General features: G+C 39.3%; 1 protein-coding gene across 1 annotated transcript; it reads right to left on the bottom strand.

Moving 5' to 3' along the window:
- Positions 1 to 386: 386 nt before the first annotated feature.
- On the bottom strand, positions 387 to 18,634 carry LOC117303929 (glutamyl aminopeptidase-like). Its single transcript, XM_033788394.1, has 20 exons — positions 17,808 to 18,634; positions 14,381 to 14,525; positions 13,760 to 13,897; positions 13,209 to 13,329; positions 12,941 to 13,095; positions 12,187 to 12,300; positions 11,826 to 11,960; positions 11,161 to 11,226; positions 10,691 to 10,756; positions 8,579 to 8,772; positions 7,382 to 7,464; positions 6,863 to 6,993; positions 6,123 to 6,178; positions 5,563 to 5,710; positions 4,929 to 5,002; positions 4,412 to 4,513; positions 3,522 to 3,692; positions 3,048 to 3,188; positions 2,423 to 2,504; positions 387 to 1,574 (listed from the first exon to the last, which is right to left on the bottom strand). Exons 1-20 carry the CDS (start codon positions 18,524 to 18,526, stop codon positions 1,428 to 1,430), a joined length of 2,988 nt encoding a protein of 995 aa, XP_033644285.1. The 5' UTR covers positions 18,527 to 18,634; the 3' UTR covers positions 387 to 1,427.
- Positions 18,635 to 20,472: the final 1,838 nt, after the last annotated feature.

Here is a 20,472-nt window from a genome sequence, read left to right on the forward strand (position 1 = left end):
GAAATTGGTCTGTTTACAAACAAATCTTGTTTTAATATTGGTTGATTTTAAATGCCTATGCATGGGACGGATGGGGTTGCCAACTGTATGCCAAACTTCATGGAGTGGTGTTACCAGAATAATAACCATTGTTCCTACACTTGTTTAGGCCAAAACTGAAAAAGTAAACAAGGCCTTGTACACGTTTTTTTCAGGCAAAACTAATTTGATAAGTCCACAAAGCCTTGTAAAATTAGTCAGGCAAAACAGACAAAGTAAATTTTCCGACAACATTTAATAAGTACACAATAAGCCTTCTACACAGTTTCAGGCAAAACTGTAAAAGTACAAAAGGCAAAAGTTGATAAGTAAACAGTTTTAGCAACAAAGTAAACACATTGTGAGCATTCAATTTAAAAAATTACTTTTATTTTTGATTCACTTTTTTTGATATTTTGTTCCCAAAGTAGGACAGTTTAAAGTACAGACGTCACTAAACATTCATTATTTGTATGAAATAAAACGGCTCAAGGTTTTGCAGTAATGTTTCCTGATTGTGAGACCAAAACTTCATATGATTTTGAAATAAGGAAGAGATTACAACTTAAAAAGAACTTCAAAACTAAGCGATAAATGTTGAAATAATTAAACCAAAACTTGCAAGGCAAAGTACAATTAGGTGGAAGTTGCGTTTACATCAAGTAAGAATATCTCTTTCTTGGTTAAAAACTTATTCAAAACTGATAGTTTACAAATTGCTTCAAACAGTTTTCTCAGTTTCTCATCAACTACAACAATCCTTGCAAAGAAATTGATTTATAACTGGAAGCGAAAATGATTTTGGAAGATTAAATTGAAAAGATCAAAGATTTTTGTCGCTTGGTACAACAAGGTCGTCGCTCCCAAGTTAGCATTTCTGGAAGTGCAAGTTTTAGAATGTTGAACACTGAACTCTCGTAATAACTTTGACGTTCTTACAAAGTCAACGACCATTGGGGTTTAGCATTATGAAGTGTGTTAGTGCGAGATGCAACGACTTGGTTGCACATAACCTTGTTGCACAGACACAATATGTGTCAACTGTCAAAAAATATATTATTTTTAATCACAATACATTAATTATATTAAACTATATGCTCACATAGAACCTCCACCTTTGGCTAAATAAATACATCTAAGTATACAGTTTCTTACAGCTAAAGAAATCAAAGCAGGCAACCAGTCACAGACAGCCTTCCCAACATGGTAGTTTAGCTGGTAACCAGCGCCTTCTAAGTGATGTTTTTTCCTCTGCTTTGTACGGGCCGATTCTTCATAAAGTAATTCAATCAAGTTTTGTCAATAATCATAACTAATTAGCTGGATCATTAATAATCAATGCTTTATCAACTTACTATTCAGTGGTGTTTATTTTTGAGAATAAGTGATTGGGTGGTGATTGTTCACGATTATGCCAAGTTACTGTCTAGCCACATGGAAATTGTGTCTTCATTCTTAGCGAGCCAGTTGATGTTGGTGCGGATGCGTTCAACGGCCTGGAGACGTCCACGGGATCCGGCCCCTGCGTCCGGATACTCCGCCCAGAAATCTTCAAGCTGTTGATAGAATGGAAAGAAAGAGGCGGGGTTTTAGCCAAGATGCCGTCTTGAATGTTGAAAAGAGAAGGTTGGGTGAGGTTTGGGATAGCACCAGGTGTATTAAATCTCTTTTGAGTAGTGTTTGATCTGAAATGAACCAGTGGTTGACACGACTACTACTTGGTGTTACTGCAAACATCACCTGATAAAACTCCCATCATGCAAAGTTTCAAATTCTTCTAGCAAATGTAGGCTTGATAGTACACAAGTTGGATCATATTTACAAATACAGTGATCTTGTACAATCCAGAGCCTTCCTGGCAGGCAGGCTAGGTAATGGGCAATTTAACATTTCAGAAACTTATATATATATATTACATATAAAACAAGTAGGGGAGATGGCTCTAACTTTCGATCTAAACCAGACCGATGTCAGAGGCAATATATTTCAATTTTTCTCCGTTTGAAAATGTTTTTTGGTAAGAGGTCCCCTACCGTCAAGAGTTTTGAGAGGGTGTGGTTTGACAACCTTGCTGTGACAATGATAAGGAACTTGTGTTCAGATTATTAGTAAGTTAAGTTTCAGATTCAAGACACTGAACGTGTAGACATCATAGATGTCAAGATGGTTGGTTTTGAATCTCGGCCATGGTTAATTGCTCCCTTCCAGATGGGGGAGTACACTGGATATGAAGTTTTGTGTGTGAAATCCACTTTGAAGTAACTAAAAAGGGAGGGAGGGGGGCTGACACACATTGCATGGACCTCACAGTGTATTGTTACTCCAAACTTTAATTGCTCCCCTCCACCTCGGAGTACACTGTACACAAAGCATATGAGTGAACTACTCGTTCTGTAATTATTACCTCCTTTAGTTTCTGCTCGGTGTTCCAATAGTCTGTGAATCCAGGGACCAGCCGGCCAAGGTATCGGTCACTCACGCCGAATCTACAAATAATAAAATCGAAAGGTCAGATTTGATCCCTGTCCTCGATCGTATCCCTCTCTTCTTTACCATTGGCCAATTCATGTAAATAAGAACTTTCAATGGCGGTGTAACAAGCTGTGATATAATGGGTCTAATATTTGGCACATAGACAAAACATTGAATGCTCTGCTACACTTGGTGTCTCTCAACATTATGCATAAAATAACAAGCCTGTACAAGTTTGAGCTCAATCAGTCGTCCAAGTTGTGAGATAATAATAAAAGAAAAAACACCCTTGTCACACGAAGTTGTGTGCTTTCAATTCATATGCTTGATTTACAGACCTCAAAATGTAATTCTGAGGTCTCGAAATCAAATTTGTAGAAAGTTACTTCTTTCATCAAAAACTACATCATTTCAGAGGGAGCTGTTTCTCACAATATTTTATACCATCAACCTCTCCCCATTACTTGTTGCCAAGAAAGTTTTTTTTGCTAAAAATTGTTTTGAGTAACTACCAATTGTACCCACTGCCTTTAACCACAGATGAGATTTTTACCTACCTGTCTAAGAGGTAGTCATAGTTGGCCCGGACCCAGTCCCACACCAGAAGGTTTCCTACTGGATTGTCAGCGATGTAGCCAAGAGTCGAGAAGAAATCTTGCCCACGGATCTTACTGGGATCTCTGCAGTATTCCAGATATCTGGGAAAAAATCACAGAAACAAATATTGTAAATAACAAAAATACTAATAATAGCAAAACCTCTGCAGCGCCTTAATCATAATATGGTCATGCTTTAGGGTGCTGAACATGGCACAAGTAAAAACATAAGCAGGTACATAATGAAAATAATAATAATAATAATAATAATAATAATAATAATAATAATAATAATAATAATAATAATAATAATAGTGACCTCTTATAAAGCACTCCTGTCAGGCATGACTCTCATGGCGCTGAACGAATAAGAAATAAGAAACTGAATAAAGATAAAAACATACAGGGATTCAAACCCCAAACCTTGGAACATACCTTGATAGAAGCCAGACTTGGCGAGTTCGTGCCAGGGCATAGCGCAGCTTAGTCTTTTCGGAGGCCACATCGCTGTTCATGTAGTTTTCCCAAAGAATGTCCCAAGCCTCCTGGTCTCCGATCTCCTCCATTCCAAAGCGATAAACGTGAGATCGAATATTCACTGAAATGCTACAATTGTAAAAATCAATCAATCAATCAAAAAGTCAATCAATCAATCAATCAATCAGAAATTTATAAAGCGCCAAAATCAACCAATATTGCTGTGTCATTGCAACATGCATGATATTCTTTAATTACATTTTTGTTTGTGTTTAAAGCATTCCGTTTATAAGCTTCGGCTTCTTGTGTAATGCCTCCACTAGTTTCTTGTATCAATTGTTTGTTTTCTAAAGTGCTTATAAATCCATGTGGATATAAATATTTCATGTTATGAAACAAAATATTTGGTCCTTGAGAAAAAGTAGGAGCACTTTATGGAGTGGGAGAGCCAACCTACATGTACGCATAGTGTAGGCTTCAAAAGACCTTCAGGCCTTAATAACAATCATTTTCCTTATTTTTTCAAGGGCTACAAAAATCGGAAAAACACCAGTATATCGCCGTATCAGTGCAACAAGGTCATATGTCACATTTTCAGTTAAACTAGAAAATGTATTTTTTATTTTGTCTGAATAAAAATGTAAATTTACATTTTTTTCCAAAAAGTAATTACAAAAAGATACTAGCGGGCCTACAAACCATCACTGAACCGGGACTGGAGGTTGTACAAACTCCAAGGAGTCTGTAATGATGATTTTAGTTTTGGTTTGAAAAATTACAAGTACGAAAGTTTGTATACTTTTTGAATTTATTATTGAAAACAAGGATATGAAATATTTTCGTTTTACCTTGATCCATTCAAATAAGTTCTGAAAAGTCTGACGGCTTCGTCTAAGCAGTCCGAATCTCCAAAGCCACAGGACATGTAAATGATGTCGCTACGAAGGTAACTGCAAAATAAAAAAACAACAACATTAAGGTGTTGATCTTCTACAAATATTTGGAGCAAATTCAATGTTCACATATGTATGCATAAAGGATTAGTTCATTGGCATTCACCAGGCCTTTAAATTTTGTTCACAGGCATCTAAAAAAAACAATTAAAAAATTGAAAACAGTTCATGCGAAATCACCAAACATCATATGGCCGGAACATGGGTAACCCTTTTACGGTCTGAAAGGATGTAGGTATGGGTATCATCCACTAAGAGCCTGGCTGGTGGAGCAGCATTTCAACTCTACGCAGCAATTATGGATGTTTAATTTGCATCGAGGATAAAGACAATTAGATTTGGTTCTACCCATACACCAAAGTGTCTTAGAGCTGCCTGGGATGGAATAATAGATGTCTAGAGAGGCCTTTACCGTTCAAGATGGCTTCCCTCGTCATTCCAGGTCAGTTTCTTAAGCATTGGAGCAGCTTGCCCAGCAAAGTAGGTCTGTTGAAAGGAAAGGTACAAAACAACTAAATATTCATTTCACTTCACAAGAGAACATTTGAAACTTATTCAAAACAACTGCGATTAAGCACTAAAAGTCTGATAAGTTGATTTTTATTTAAAAACAATAATGGCTTCTTATATCAGTGACGCTCAAGGCGCTTCAAATTCAGTATTTTCCTGCATGGTGTCTTGGGCTACGTCTGCGTTATGAGACCTACTCCTTTTACATAGCACCATGTGATGATGATGGTTTACAAACTGGTGGCACAAAATGCTACCAATCAAACCAGGAACACTGAGGTGAGCCCCTTCTATTTACGATAAGTGCACTTGGTTCTTTTACATGGGTTAAATTTGGCAGTAACAAGAGCCATGAAATAAGGCCCAGGTTTGTATTGCAGCGTATAAAATTAATTCTATTTCAAAATTGTCCTTCAAATTGTGTCAACTGGTTGAAGGGTCTCACCCAGAGTTTGGGCCGGGGTTTTGTATCACACATTAAATAGCCTTAATTCAATTTCAAGCGTAGAATAATTTCTTTTTGCCAAGTTCCTCACCCTGAGTTTAGCGAAGACGGGTCTGTAGCGGAGTGTTTCTCGCAACCAGATGATGTTATCGTAAGCGGCATCCCAAGGAGTGTATTGTTCCTCGGATGACAAATACCTCGTCATGTCCAGTGGGATGCTGTAATCAATCAACTCCGCTCTGCAAGAAAGTAAACAAGAAGGTTATTTAAAAAAATTATAAAAAGTAGGATTTGAAACTTTGCATGGTTTGAGTTTAATTAGGTGAGGCTTGCAGTAGTACCACATAACTTTGACTTCACTCTGTTAAGGGGCACCTCAACGAGGAAAATGTACATTTGTATTGGAACCTCGCACAAGGGCAATAAAGCAAAAGCACAGGGCACCACGGCAAAAGCACCGGGACAGGGCAATCGCTGTGGCAACAATGGGTCATTCCGAGGCTTGTACAGGAACAAACACAGGGCATCACAGCAAAACAACTGTCTTAAAAGTCTAAGGAATTCCAGCTTAAGATGTAACTCTTGACACTCAAGTCGTGGTACAAGACAATATTCAGATCATACTCGGATATGGTGTGGTTTGACACCTACCTGGCCAAGTTAAAAGCATCATCAAGCAATCCAGCTCGGTCACGGATGTCCATCACCTGAAAATGATCAAAGGAATTGTACGAAATAAATACAAGACAAATCAAATCGTTACAAATTCTCAATAGGACCACTGGCTAATCGGAAGACAACTCTGATACCCTTCTATTCTGGGCCCAGTTTCATCAAACATGTAAGCACAGTAAAACTCCGCTTAGCAAAAATAGGTTACCAGAAAAAAATACCGCAATAAGTGTAGCCCTCACCTTGAAGTGGCCGCCCAACCTTGTCATGTGGGTAATATCTTATTAAAAAAAAAAAAAAAAAAAACAATGTCTGAGAAAATCTTCCCTATTATTAAAGGGTCTATATAACTTTTTGTAGGACAAAATACACAATGTCCACAGATTTACACTAAACTTACACAGTTTGAAGATAATGATAGTAGAAAGCTTCCCTGAAAATATTACGTGCTGAGGTGCTGTAGCTTTTGGAAAATGAGTAAAACAATGTCATGAAAATAATTTTCGTCTCATGAGACGGAAATTATTTTAATCATTTACAAACGTATTTTCATGACATTGTTTTACTCATTTCTCAAAAACTACAGCACCTCATTAAGTAAGATTTGAAGGGAAGCTTTCCACTATCATTATCTTCAAACCCTGTAAGTTTAATGTAAATCTATGGACATTTTGAAAAAGTACCAAAATCCTTTAAATATAATGTCAATCTGAACTTACTTCGTGATCCTCCATCAGTTGCTCACTTAGTGCTTTCCAGTTCTCTGTATCGTAGTTGACTCGGTAGTAACCAAACTTGCCAGGGTTGGCTATATACCAGTCTGTCACAGCACCAACCCATGGAAAGGAGACTTCATTCATAAACAAAAAAGAAAACAGAAGTAGTTTAAAGATAATGGTTTTACAGAATAGTACAGGGGTCGATATTAAGTGTGTTTTCATGGCAGTCAGCAGCCGTCGCTTTCACCAAACTCTTCCTAACTTAGGATTAATCTTAGGACTTAGGACGAGTTAAGTTCTGCATCCAAAGACGTAGGACACATTGATCCCATCCTAAGGTAGGACGGGTTAATCATCCTAACTCGAGTTGGGAATAATCCTAGCGTTTTGTGAAATCGACTGCATGACTACGACTAGTAACCCAGAACTTTTAGTAGCCCTGATGAGATTTTGGTAGCCCCAAAAACACATTACTTCTCGAGGCACGGCACAAATTAAATGAAACAGAATCTTTCCTACCTCCGCCAAACTCCATTGGACTTTCAAGGAAAGTGCTTGGGTCGGACTCAAACAAATAGTTGAAACGGATATTCCAGGTATAGCTGCGGAGTAAAGGCCAAGTACACAAGAATTAAAACCAGTTTAAAAAAAAAAAATTTCAAAGATATATTAAATGCTACCGTTTTGATAAAGCAGTGTGACAAGGTCGGTAGCATGATCCTACAATGTGATTTGATTCTGCGACTTCAGGATTAATGTGTTTCGGCTAGCTCTACAAATTGAACTTTCTAGTCCGAATAATGGCAGCCTCCCTATGTTAGCTTGACGTAAGCAAGGTAAACAATTGCTGTTGTACTCAAAGCTTGAGTATTTTGTGTGTGTGTTATCTTGGTCAGCTCAAGTCACTTGATGCCAGACGTTGTTCTTTACTATCAATCAACAATCGTGATCCCCGCTCCACTTCTCCTCGCTGGGCACATTACTTCGAACGATAGCAGGAACTATTGGAAAACTTCCACATCACCCCACCACGGGGGGCGGCTTACAGAACCGCCCATCATCACTGGATGGTAGAACAGTCGGGAAGCGTGTAGCATTGAGAGTATGGGGCCTTCGGTATTACCATTGCAAAGTGCTATTCACACGGCACCACGGAATGCGGCTAACAGAACCGCCCACTATCACTGGATGGTAGAACAGTCGGGAAGCGTGTAGCATTGAGAGTATGGGGCCTTCGGTATTACCATTGCAAAGTGCTATTCACACGGCACCACGGAATGCGGCTAACAGAACCGCCCACTATCACTGGATGGTAGAACAGTCGGGAAGCGTGTAGCATTGAGAGTATGGGGCATTTGGTATTACCATTGCAAAGTGCTATTCACACGGGAAGCGTGTAGCATTGAGTGTATGGGGGCCTGTATTACCATTGCAAAGTGCTATTCAAACCGCAGCAATTTACCAAGGGTTCCTTGCTCAATTTAAGCACGGTTTTGAAAAATGTAGCAATGTTTGACAAAAACTTGGACAGTAGAACAAATTGCCATTTCACACAAGGTAAATTTTCAAAAATCTTACAACCATGCTACAATATAGTAAGGGACCCTTGCTAAATTGCTATCGTATGAAAGGGGCTCAACTCAACAAGAAAGCTTTGCACCAAGACTACCATTTGGGCTGAAAGGGTCCAAAATGGAATCCATCTTCGACACTTACTTGAAAACACTTCCGTATTCGTCTTTGGACTTATCGGCTTGAGGATCAACCAAGAACCAAGTTTGATCAGCGTCTACCATCCATGAGCCTCCAACATCCCTCTTCGTCATGGTAACAACGGGGAATCCCATCTGCAGAGTCCAGGTATCCATGATTTCTTTGACGTTGATGTCCATGCCGGCGTTCTTACAGCCCTGGAACAACGATTCAAGAGAGAGAGTTATATTTGATGAACGAGATTCACTTTCCGTTTTGTACGAGTAAAAATCTCAAGTATGACCCTACTCTTTTCCTTGCTGCTCCAGTAGGATGTGGGAAAATCCTTTTTTACAAATTATCTTACCAATATCCTTACACATCCACTTTCAAATCTGTGATGCCATCCTACGTTTTTATTTATTTATTTATTTATTTATTTATTTATTGGTATATATACAACAAAATGACCAGCAGAGCCTTACCGTTATGGTGCAACAAGCAATGACTGTTGGATCAGCGACTTAAAAGTTAAACTAATTATTGATTAGTTGATTGATTGATTGATTGATTGAATTGAATTTAGCAATGAGAGTGGTAACTGGAGAAGCAAATGCAATGGAAGTTGAGTCACTGTTGGAAGAGACAAGGTTCTCAACCTGAGTCAACTTCTGCCGTGGCATGGATCGACAATACAAATACAACGATAGGAAAGTTAGGCACGGGTACTTTACCACTTTGTGCAAAGCTGTGTGATTTTGAGGCATTTTGAGGCATACATCGCTTAGACGCCTTGTCAAAACGTCCCGGGCGTTCCTCCGCTGACAGTCTGCGGACTGGACAGCAAATACCACTGTTGCTAAGGACCTCGGACAGTCCGCGGAAGAACGGCCATGTGCGTTGAAGCGCGGCGAAGTTAATGAGCTATCCATGCCGGGCGCTATTGTTAGTATAACAATAAGTTCATGAATAAACAAGTTGTATTTTCAGGTCACGAATATCAGCGGCTTGGACGCGGACCGGCCGTGCTCTTCCAGAACAATACATTTTCTACTCACGAATACCATCCTCCTGGAAGCGGACAGGCCGCACCGACAAGACAATTACACCATCCAGTGCATGTGATAATCAGGGAACGATTTCGCCTGTATCACATCGCAATTTGTGATACAATTTTGATGATTTGCTATGCAATTGTAAAAAGTGCACCGCAAATGTTGCGATCCAATTTGCGAAGCATAATATGCAACATTTATGCTTGAAACAAAAATATCGATTTTTAACTTGAAACCATTCACATTATTAATCAATATTTTCCCGCAAGAAAAACGATGCTAAATTAATAAGAAATCACCCCCGCCGCGACTACTAAACGTTTTCTTCCATGATGTTGAATACAATATGCTGCTCTGGCAGTAGGGCAAAATCGACCAATGAAAACATTCGTTACGTGCTTTATGGAAATTCAACAGCCAATAGAAACACCGGTCTCTTAAACTGTGGCTTCCTCCCCCTCACACATTGGACAAACCAGACTATCTGGTTGTTTTGACATGGAGACACACTCGCACAGGTGTGTATATTTGTTCATTGGTGACGGTGACTTGGGATTTTATAAATAAGAAACTAATGTTTTCCGCTTGGAAAGTAAGAACGAACAGTTAAAATTGTCCCCTGGATACTCTGACCCACTTGGAACGGAGTTTGCGCATAGACTGGAACTTTTGTCAGTCGAAGCCGGGAATGAAGACAACCATTTTTAAAATTCATGTCTTGGTTATGTAGGCCCAACCAAGTCTTAAAAGTCACACTTTGGAGGAAATGGCTTTTAGTTACACATCCACCCTTACTTTGCTTTTTAATCTGCAAAGGTAAAACCATTGTTAACCACCTACGTTCCTCCGCGGTTCCACCGGTCAGCTCATAAGCTGGACCTTACAATGGCCGACCGGTAGCTCCGCGGAGCCCCCGGAATATTCATGTTTATTGACATGTAAATGAGCCGTCGTGGCCGTGGACGTGCCCGGTTGCTACGGGTTCTTTTGTTACAAAAATCCGCGGACTCACGCAGAATGCACGCGGAATGGAACGGCTTGGACGTTTTGACAAGGCGCCTTAAAAGGAAAGAATACTTACTTCTGTTATCTCAGCCCAAAGGTCGTCACTGACAGCAGTCTGGTAAGCGTACTTCTTCAAATAGGACTGTGGAGAAAATTTACAGAAATGCATTTGGTTCAAATATTTAATGATTAAACTCTTTCATGCATCAACCGGTTGCTAGAGACCGATTTAGGTCCCTTCAGAAAAGTAATTGTGAAGTGAAAAAAAAAGAATCGCACGGACATGCAGATTTAAGAATAGGTAATAGGACTCTTGAGGGCGCTATTGTGACGTGTTTTGGGGAAGGTTGCCATTTGCAAAAAACATTTGCATCTAATAACAGTGACAATTAATGTGTGCATATGATGATCAATTTATCGCTAAAATAATTGGCGCACAAAAGAACACTCCCAAAACAGTCGCAAATAAAGAAAATGTGATCCCTAAAAATCATAAAGATAGAGAGAGGTTTTAAAGAGTAGCTCAAATTAAGATGACTTTCTTACCGCAACACCGGCTTTGAAAACATCTTCAGTGACGATTTCGTTCAGCATCCGAAGAACACTTGCACCCTGGGAAATAATTTGTTATAAAATGTTTAAATGTTTACACTGTTGTGTTTTGGCAGAGCGAATTCAATCACATCTGTTAGATTTAAATAAATGCAAACAATGGATAAAGGTAAAAGGAATGAACTCAAAACAGAACCAAAGTACAGCAAAGCTAGATCACGCGACCACAATGCTCCACTGGACCGAGGAAAGGCAATAATTATAACACTAGCTTCTTATACACCTCTCTTAATATTCATGCATGACGTCATAATTCTTACCCAAAATGAGGCTATAGGCGCACGCCCGCCACCACTTGCAGTGGCTGCGCCTATGGCCTCTTTTTAAGTTAGAATTGGCACGTACCTCATGCATGAATAATAAGAGAGGCATATATAGCGCTTTGTTACACCCGTATCAAAGGGGCATATCAAATTGCTCAGTATTTTTTTCTGTAAAGTTATGGAGCTACATTTTGAAGTATGAAACCTATTCTTTTATTTATAGTGTGCTTGACTGCTTGGCTACGAAACCCAGGACCGAGACTTGAACCCGATCGGAAACACAAGAGCTTGAGTCGTCTTTTGCGCTCGGCCACAGCACGCTAGGATCAAACTTACCTTGCTGTAGGGGATGGAGTCAAATATTTCATTGATCTCATCCGGATGGTTGACTGGGACGATGATTGGATGAGAGCTGACGATCTGATCATTCCCCATCACGTAAATAAAATCCTGATTTAGAAATTGATTCATCTACACAGAGAGGGAAAGGTTATGAAGAAAAAAAAGAAATTCATAAATTGTAATTGTTAAAAATTAAATGTCTCACACTAGTAATCATTATTAGAAATAAAAATGCAGTTTAAGAAATAGAAACAAATCTTCTAAAAAATTACATCAAAAAAACTTCTTTGGGAGGTAGTCTATAAAACCTCCAACAAACCATTATCAAACGACGGAGGAAGGATGTATAGCTTACCTTCTGCCAGTCGGGGTGAACATAGTCGACGCCAAGGTACTCAACATAGCTAGCGAAGCCCTCGTTGAGCCACAGGTCATCCCACCAATCCATTGTAACAATGTTACCAAACCACTGAAATTATCAAACAATGTACAAGTACAGGAAGAAACAATTTGAGAAAAACAAGAAAAGCAGACGAGAATGGGACATGAACCTAGAGCACTTAGAAATCTGTTGTTGTTGTCTTGTTAATTTTACTCCGAATAAAAAAGACATTCCCACTGCTGCCCACAGAGTTGTGGGAACTTCTTATTGTTGTTCTATCTTTGGAAAAAAATTCAATACAGTACAATACAATTATTCCCTTTTCTAAAGAATCACCTTGTGGGGTCCCAGTATAACAAAGAAAAACATTGTCAGTTCCCCACAAGGAAGGCACTTTAAACCCTAATCGTTTCGTAAAAACTAAGAGAGGTATTGCATTCTGCTCTACCAGCCAGGCTGCCAGTGGATGATACCCATGCCTACATCCTTACAGACTGTGGAGGGTAAACCCCGTTTCAGACCCAGGAGTTGGTTGCAACATGTCCCTGATGGCAGTTGATTAGGGTCGTTAGCCCAAATCAGCTCAGTGTAGCCTTCACCCTGAAGTGGCCAGCTGGCATTATGATGTTAGCCAATTCCTCCCCAAAAAAAAAAACTAGCTAGGCTGCTCTAATAAATACTAGAGTTGGATCAAAACTTGTTATTTGAGTGTGACTAAAACACTCACCATATGAGCGAGCTCATGAGCGACGACCTCGGCTACTCTTTGCTTATTGGACTCGGCTGAGTCAGTCTCTGAGTACAACAGGTTGACTTCTCGGTAGGTGATCAAACCCCAATGCTCCATGGCACCAGAAACAAAGTCAGGAATAGCGATCATGTCTTGACAAATTAGGAGAACAGAAAACAATAAATTAGAGTCCAATCTAATAGGTCAACAAGATAATAATGATAATAATTTGAGGTTAAAAGCACTCATTTTTTTCCTCACTCACCTAATTTTGGCAACGGGTATGCCAAATCAAAGTATTCCTCGAAATATTTGGTGACATTAGCGCCGACAGAAAGTGAATAGTCCACCTGGTCAATCTGGTCTGGAGGCGCATACACTCTGAACTGTAAACAACAACAACAACAATAACAACAATAATAAACAACAAAAATCAACACCAAGTCAACTTGTTATGGGAATAAATTGAATATTTACAGCTCAAACTTTATAATAGTAATAGTAAGTATTTATAAAGTGCTTTTATAGGGTGATGAAATTGCTGAACAAGAAAAGAAAAATGACTATTGTGTAGTAAATTATAAGGCGCTTCCATGCATGTAAATCAGCGCACAGTCAGAGTATGTCATGAGAAAGATAATTGGCTATACGGCTATCATACAATAACAAGTAATTTGTTATTGCCCTTAAAATTTGCAATTGGTCCCCCATTTTTTAAAGACACCGGACACTATTGGTAATTGTCAAAGACCAGTCTTCTCACTTAGTGTATCTCAACAAGGTTTGTGGAAGTAAAAAGTTGACTAATCATCTTACAGGTAGTCCACTGTCCAGAATTATCTCCTTATAGGCGAAATCGCAAACAACGAAACAGGCCAAGTAAGTACTCATCATCACGGAGCGTTCAAATGTTGTCTGCATCAAAGTGGGGTCCAAGGTGTAGTTTGTGGTCATCTGTTTTCAAGAAAGATAAAACAAGAAAGACAGGAGAGTAGTTTTAAAATGTAAACGCCATTCTTGCGAGCTAAGGCTCATCAGGGATTCAGGGAGGGGGGGGGGAGGTCAAATATGAAAAAGATGTCGATAGGCGCATTAGGGCTGATGCTTGGGATATTGGAAGTTTGCGCTTATTTTGTGTGCGAGTACAATGGGTACCTGTTAGGGTAGAGATGGTTCTTTTGATTGGTTTAGCCGAATATCCCATAATTGTCGCACCTCCTGTACTCGCCAGGGAATTGAGATGATTTAAGAATGATTTAAGGCCCAGTGACCACCAGGGAAGCGAAGTAATATTAATAATGTCCCGAGCCCTTCGAGAAGCCCTTGCGTGTGAAAAGCGTGGTATAAAAACTGGTTATTAATTATTATTATTATTACTTCAGCCTGATGAAACTTGGACCTGGGACTGAGTGTATTCTTGTTTCTGACGTGACTTACCTTAACATTCATGTTGGACAAAGCGAGGTACGGAGCGGGGGGATGGACGAGGGTTGTGGTGTACTCTGCCTTCAAGTTGGGTTCGTCGAAGCAGGGGAAAGCTTTACGAGCTGATGTAGGCTGAAATTTACTCGATGTCATATTCCTGGAGACAAAATGACAAACAAATCAATCAATCAATCAATGGAAGAATGTAAGACAAGTTAAAAGTTTAACACTTAAAAAGTGACATCCCTCGCCACATTTTTTTTAATGGTTAATTTAATCGATTCATTAAAACCCAATCCAATTCCTCAAGAACTATGATTAGAATGATGTTCATTCCGCTATCACTCCAACTAATGGAAATCCCAACTAATAGATAGTGGTCATAGACGTTCCCTTTACGATACGATAGGAACTATTTTATTATGGATGCATTCTGATCTGGGATAGATTAGTAGTAGTACAGTAGTAGTAGTAGGCCTAGTTCGTTTTTAAGGAAATCAAGTACGAAATTATTTGGTCAAACTTCCCCCAACACTCACCAAACGTCCCTTTGATCCTTTCCACTTTGTGAATATCAAAACCATTGAAGCAATAAAGTCGAAACATTGATTCTAGCCAGACAAAAGCCTTCAGGAACAACAGCAAAAGACACTCGACACTTTTTTAGTTTTTACAGCTGTGATTTTGATTTAGGGATTATTAGTAAGTAACTCTTGAGGGCGCTGTTTGCAAGTGCCCTTTTTTTTGGGGGGGGGGCGTTGGGGTGGGTGGGGGGGGGGGGGCGATGGGGTGGGGGCGTTGGGGTTGGGGTGGGGGCGTTGGATGGGGGGGGGGGGGGGGGCGTTGGGGTGGGGGGAGGGACACGAACAGTCTTGCTAGGCTGACGTAACTAGATGTTCTTCTTGTTTGACTTTTGATATTTAAGAGGCCTAACGTTCTCTTATTTGTTTTGTCTTTGTCTAGAATATGTTTCGTCCGTGAAGGTCCTGTATTATATAAAGGCTGTTTTTTTTATCAGTATAAATCATGGAGCAGTAAAACCCAAACCAACACTATAGTGATGGATCCAGATCCATGGTCCCAATGCTTGCAATAGTTCTCAAGTTCTTTTCATCAATAGTTATCATTGTTTGCCGACCTTTGGTCCCGTATCATCATAATATTATAGATTACAGATGTGATTGCCGTTTGCAGCTGGCTGATAGTGATGAGCCCACCCCCCCCCCCCCCGCCCCTAAATCGACATAGACTTTGTGCGTCACTTTGAAATGAACATTTGAAATTTGGTTTGATTGGAAATTATTCGCGTTGAAACTCTTAAAGCAGTAAAGCATGCAATGTTAGTTCTTTTTGCTTTAAGTGTTTGCGGCCAAGGACGCGTGTGACGTCAGAGCTACATTACATAACATTTAATGGGAGACTTAGGAACGCTAGGTGGCAGCAGACTTACCAGATAATTGTCATTGCTAGTTCTACTTAGCTAGCGCCTTATGCCCATAAACAATGAACTTACCTAGTAAGCCGCCTGCTGCCACCTAGTTTTTCAAAAAGTTTACAAAAATAGGGTCAGACTGACCGGAGTCCCAGGTGTTATATTTTATAAAAGCTACACCAACAACAATTACAAAAAACATGTTGGTTTCGATCGGGTGCGAGAGTGACCAGATTCAGCCCGTGGGGTGAACCTCTAACATCCATTCTTTTGGGTTCAGGAGGGGTCACTAAACCAATAACAATGGAATGTTTTTTGTGGGTGTATGTTGGGAGACAAATGTTTGAAACAACATTCAGTATTGGTGAACATTTTGGGGGAAAAAGTCAAATCTTATTTTCCTAACACTTGTTTCCTTTGAAATAGTTTATGTTTGCGTAACATAAACTCAAATTTAGTGATTGTATTCAGTTTTTTTTAAAACTATACTTTATACTGCAAGAGCATCGCTTTTATGACACCCCACCCATGTGTACATTTTTATGCAGTGAACTTCGACCTGAAATAGTTATAGTTATTAACGTTTAGAAACTATCAAGAGCCAAGATTGCCGGTCTGTGACGTCTTGACATTTACACTTTAACATAGCATAACCTTTAAAGTTTAAAATCACCCTAATGAACGAAGACTATTTTATGATGACGTATGATAATAGTAATTCTCAAATTGGAGGGTGTACATTTCAAACATCAAGGGATCTGGACCCCTGGGATGACCCACTCTCCAAATCAACTGAATCAGAGTAGAATGAGGTTATGAAATTTGTTATGCAAGCTTTCACCGTTTCATTTCAGCTTTTTGTCCGGGGCGGGGGGGGGGGGGTACATGTGTAAACAAACATACATAACAAGTGCCCTTCGACCCACTCCGTGCTACCCATTGAAATGATGAATTGGCGATAAATTGATTTTGAATTCCCAATATTTTGTTTACTCGGATTATCTGGCTCCCTGTAAAATGGCAATAAAGTGTGCAATGATTTTTATCAGATTAAAGATTATGTCAACATGGAACGTAACTATGCAACAGTTCTGCGGTCGACATCGTACGTAAAACATCGTACTACAAAACGCTTATCAGAGCAGAACTATAGAACAAAGTTCATAGTCCATTGAATAACGGTGTGTTTTGTATTTAAATGACTTGTAGTATTTCCTGCAGAAAAAAGGCATAAAGTTATGTTTACTAAAAAACACAAAACCGGAGTCAGTGAATGCCGAGAGATACATTCTAACGTGTATGGGCCTATAATAATGATTCGATTCTAGACCGTGAGGCCAGTTGATGACGTCATGGTTGAGTGATTTTATATTAATGTTGGTCTCTACCATCGCTCTTAAAATTAACGGAAATAAAAACTTATTGCTTTAGGTAGGCCTATAGCAGCTTCTCATAATATATAAGCATTTGAGAAAATATTCTGAAGTTAATTAGTTATTGAAAAAGATTGAATTGAATTTGAGAAGCGATACTGTCAGTGTCAGATACTGATGTTTCTCAGATTGTGTTTCCATTTTATTCTTCCTGCTTGGACAAAACAGCTCCGGACTTTCGGCGATTATATCAAAAACGCTATAGCATTTTGAAATAAAATCTACACAGGTTAGTTTTATTGTAATAATCTAGTTATCTACATTTATATTGTATATAGGATTAAAACAACTGAACGGTTCCCAAAACACCTTTAATTGATTAACAGTTAGATACATTTTAACGCCCTTTCACACGACAGCAATTTAGCAAGGGTGCCAAGTTTAATGTTAGCATGGTTGAGAAATGTTATATTATGCACCTCGTGTGAAAGGACAATGCCGATAAAAATTTAGATGGACAGTTTGAGAAGATTTCACAAGGGACCTTCGACAGTCCAATTATAAAATTTGACAACCTTGCTAAAATTAAGCAAGATACCCCTGTTTATGCTGTCGTGTGAAAAGGGTTATATACCTTGTCTCTCCAGCGCTGTTCTTGTAGCTACTCATGTAAAAACCGAGGTTGTCTTCAATCAGTGAGCCAGTGAAGGCAATACTCCAGACATAGTCACCAGGCTGAAGATCCTCAGTCATCTCCATCACCCAAAACTCATTGAACTCAAACCCAAACATCCTCACGACGCTCAGAGGAGTTGAGGAACCCTTGGGTTTAATCTCTGAAGAGAGGATGTCCATCTTCAAGATGTGAATACGGGGGAATTTAATGGGTCCTGTTACTTTGATGTCTACGTCGACGGTACCGGAGAAACTCCCGACCGTGAGGTCCGGGTAAAGCAGGAGGTTGTAGTGCTCGGGGTAGATCTCGGCCGGGAGACGCAGCTTGCACCAGTCGTCAAGACACGGTGCTGGGGTGGTTACTGGCATCGGCTCGGTAGGGTTGGTCTCGGTGGGTTTGGGCTCTGTTGGCTTGCTGTCTGTAGGCTTTGGGACACCAGTTGTTGGGAATGGCTTTGCGGTAATGGCACCCTTGGATGGGACGTCACACTCTGGCAGCAGACCAGCCATGAGCCCTACACCTGTCGTTAAAACAAGAACAAGAACCACGGAGGCTACGATCTGACTCTTCCGGACATAGATACCCGATTTAGTATCAACATTGGACTCAACGCTCAAGTAACGGTCATCCGGACTGCTAACAGAGTCTGAAAGCTCATTCTTGCCACCTCGACCCATGATTAAGGTTGGTGCAGACGTAAACTCGATCCCCACTAACCTAATACACCCCGAAGGTTGAGAACCCTAAAAGTCAAGTTTTTATAAGAAACTTGGCGAGTGCTTGCTTTCAAGTCTACCCGATAAATGAATGGACACCGCTGGGTAACTTGTGGCGCAGTCCTTGGTTGGCTGCGCGTGCATGGCATGACAGTCAAATCAGCCGAATACCAGGACAAAACATAAACATGTCTACATGTCCTTTGGTACTTAGCGTCCCTCAACTCAAAAGCCGGCTCGTAACGAGAGTGCCATATTGAAGAGTGACCTTTCTTTTCATCCATGAGTTCAAGGAAAATTGCTGTTAAAAACCCACGGGAAAACTGCAAAAAATGTCATTTTATAGACGTGATGGTCCCAGTTGAGAGAGGTTGCTTGTGAGTTTAATTGAATGGAAAGGAGGAAACATTTATTAACTTACACAAATATGAATTTCAATGAAAAGTGCATGGTACAAGAGCAAACTCAAACTTACTTGGTAAGGGGCAACGGAGAACTGTTGATAGTTAAAACAAAATAAAACATTGTGAGAAGCGGCTCCCTCTGAAGTAACGAAGTTTTTGAGAAAAAGTAATTTCTCACTAAAATATTTGAATTTGAGAAAAGTTTGTGCAATTTCTTTTCTTTTCATTATTGTCTTGCCGCTTTGATAACCAATTGAGCCCAAATGTTGACATATATTTCATGCATCTATATTGGGACACACCAAGTGATAATACTGGTCTTATAAAAGCAGGTCTATAACACTTACCAAGCTTTATGCAAGAAGAAATCACCATAGCAGGAATTTTTTTTGTTTTTTACTACAAAACACAAAATAACGAAACGACTTTGACAACTCTAGACTCCACTCCAAACTTTTCTTCAACTGTGCGAATTAAACTACACGAGGTGTGGTCTCAGTTGTACACACTGGACTTCAGTCTTTACATAAAATTGTCGTTCCGTTTGATTACAAGTATATGGCTGATAAAAACTTGTGTTATCACAGTACAAATATGCTTAGCACATTACAGTAAGTATGTTTTATCTATTCTCAGCATTATAAAGTGCATGTTAAAGAAGTATTTTTAGTTGTTACCACTTAATAACCCTATAACTTGGCCTCGATATGTTTGTGAGGGGGGTCACGTGAAATTGCCGGTTAAATAGCTGTCCTAAGTGGTTGAGTGTTGACTAAGAGTTTAAACTATAATAGGAATGTGAATATAAGTAGGGCATTAAAAGTATAGAATTATAGTTTTCTGTTATTCTCTAAAAGTATTTCCAATTGTAGTCTTCTGTTATTCTCTAAAAGTGTAGCAATATAGTATTGTTATTCTATAAAAGTATAAAACTATGGTATTCTGATATCCTATAAAAGAATAAAACTATAGTCTTCTGTTATTCCCCATAGTGTTTTAAAATAGCCATGTACACGCATTTTTTCTCCACAAAACACGATTAAACTACAGAGTCCTTAAAAAGACAGCTACTCTCCAAACAATGATAATTTCTGTAACCGACTTTTGATTTTGTAAATTAGTTCTACACTTATTGCAGCCCATAAGTTGTACAACATTGCACTGTTACTAATTTGTTTATTTATCTATTTATTTATTTATTTAAAGATCTCTATACAGGATACAAAAATCAGCACACCAGCTGTATAACATTGTGGTCCTGTGTAATAAAAAAAAGGAAAAAGGAAAACATTTTTATTAAAAACAAAACAAAATACAAACAGTAAGAGTAAAACGATTTTACAAAAAAAAAAAAAAACAAGTAGAACAACATTTATGGCTGTATAACTGTTGCATGTTCACGTGATGATCACACAAGCCGTATACATGTAGCCGTAAATGATTCATTCGGAAACGGCCAAAGACTGGCCGGTTGTTATAGCGCCCTCTGAGGTTCAACAGAGC

The sequence above is a fragment of the Asterias rubens genome, chromosome 20, assembly GCF_902459465.1.
Source record: "Asterias rubens chromosome 20, eAstRub1.3, whole genome shotgun sequence".
NCBI lineage: Eukaryota > Metazoa > Echinodermata > Asteroidea > Forcipulatida > Asteriidae > Asterias > Asterias rubens.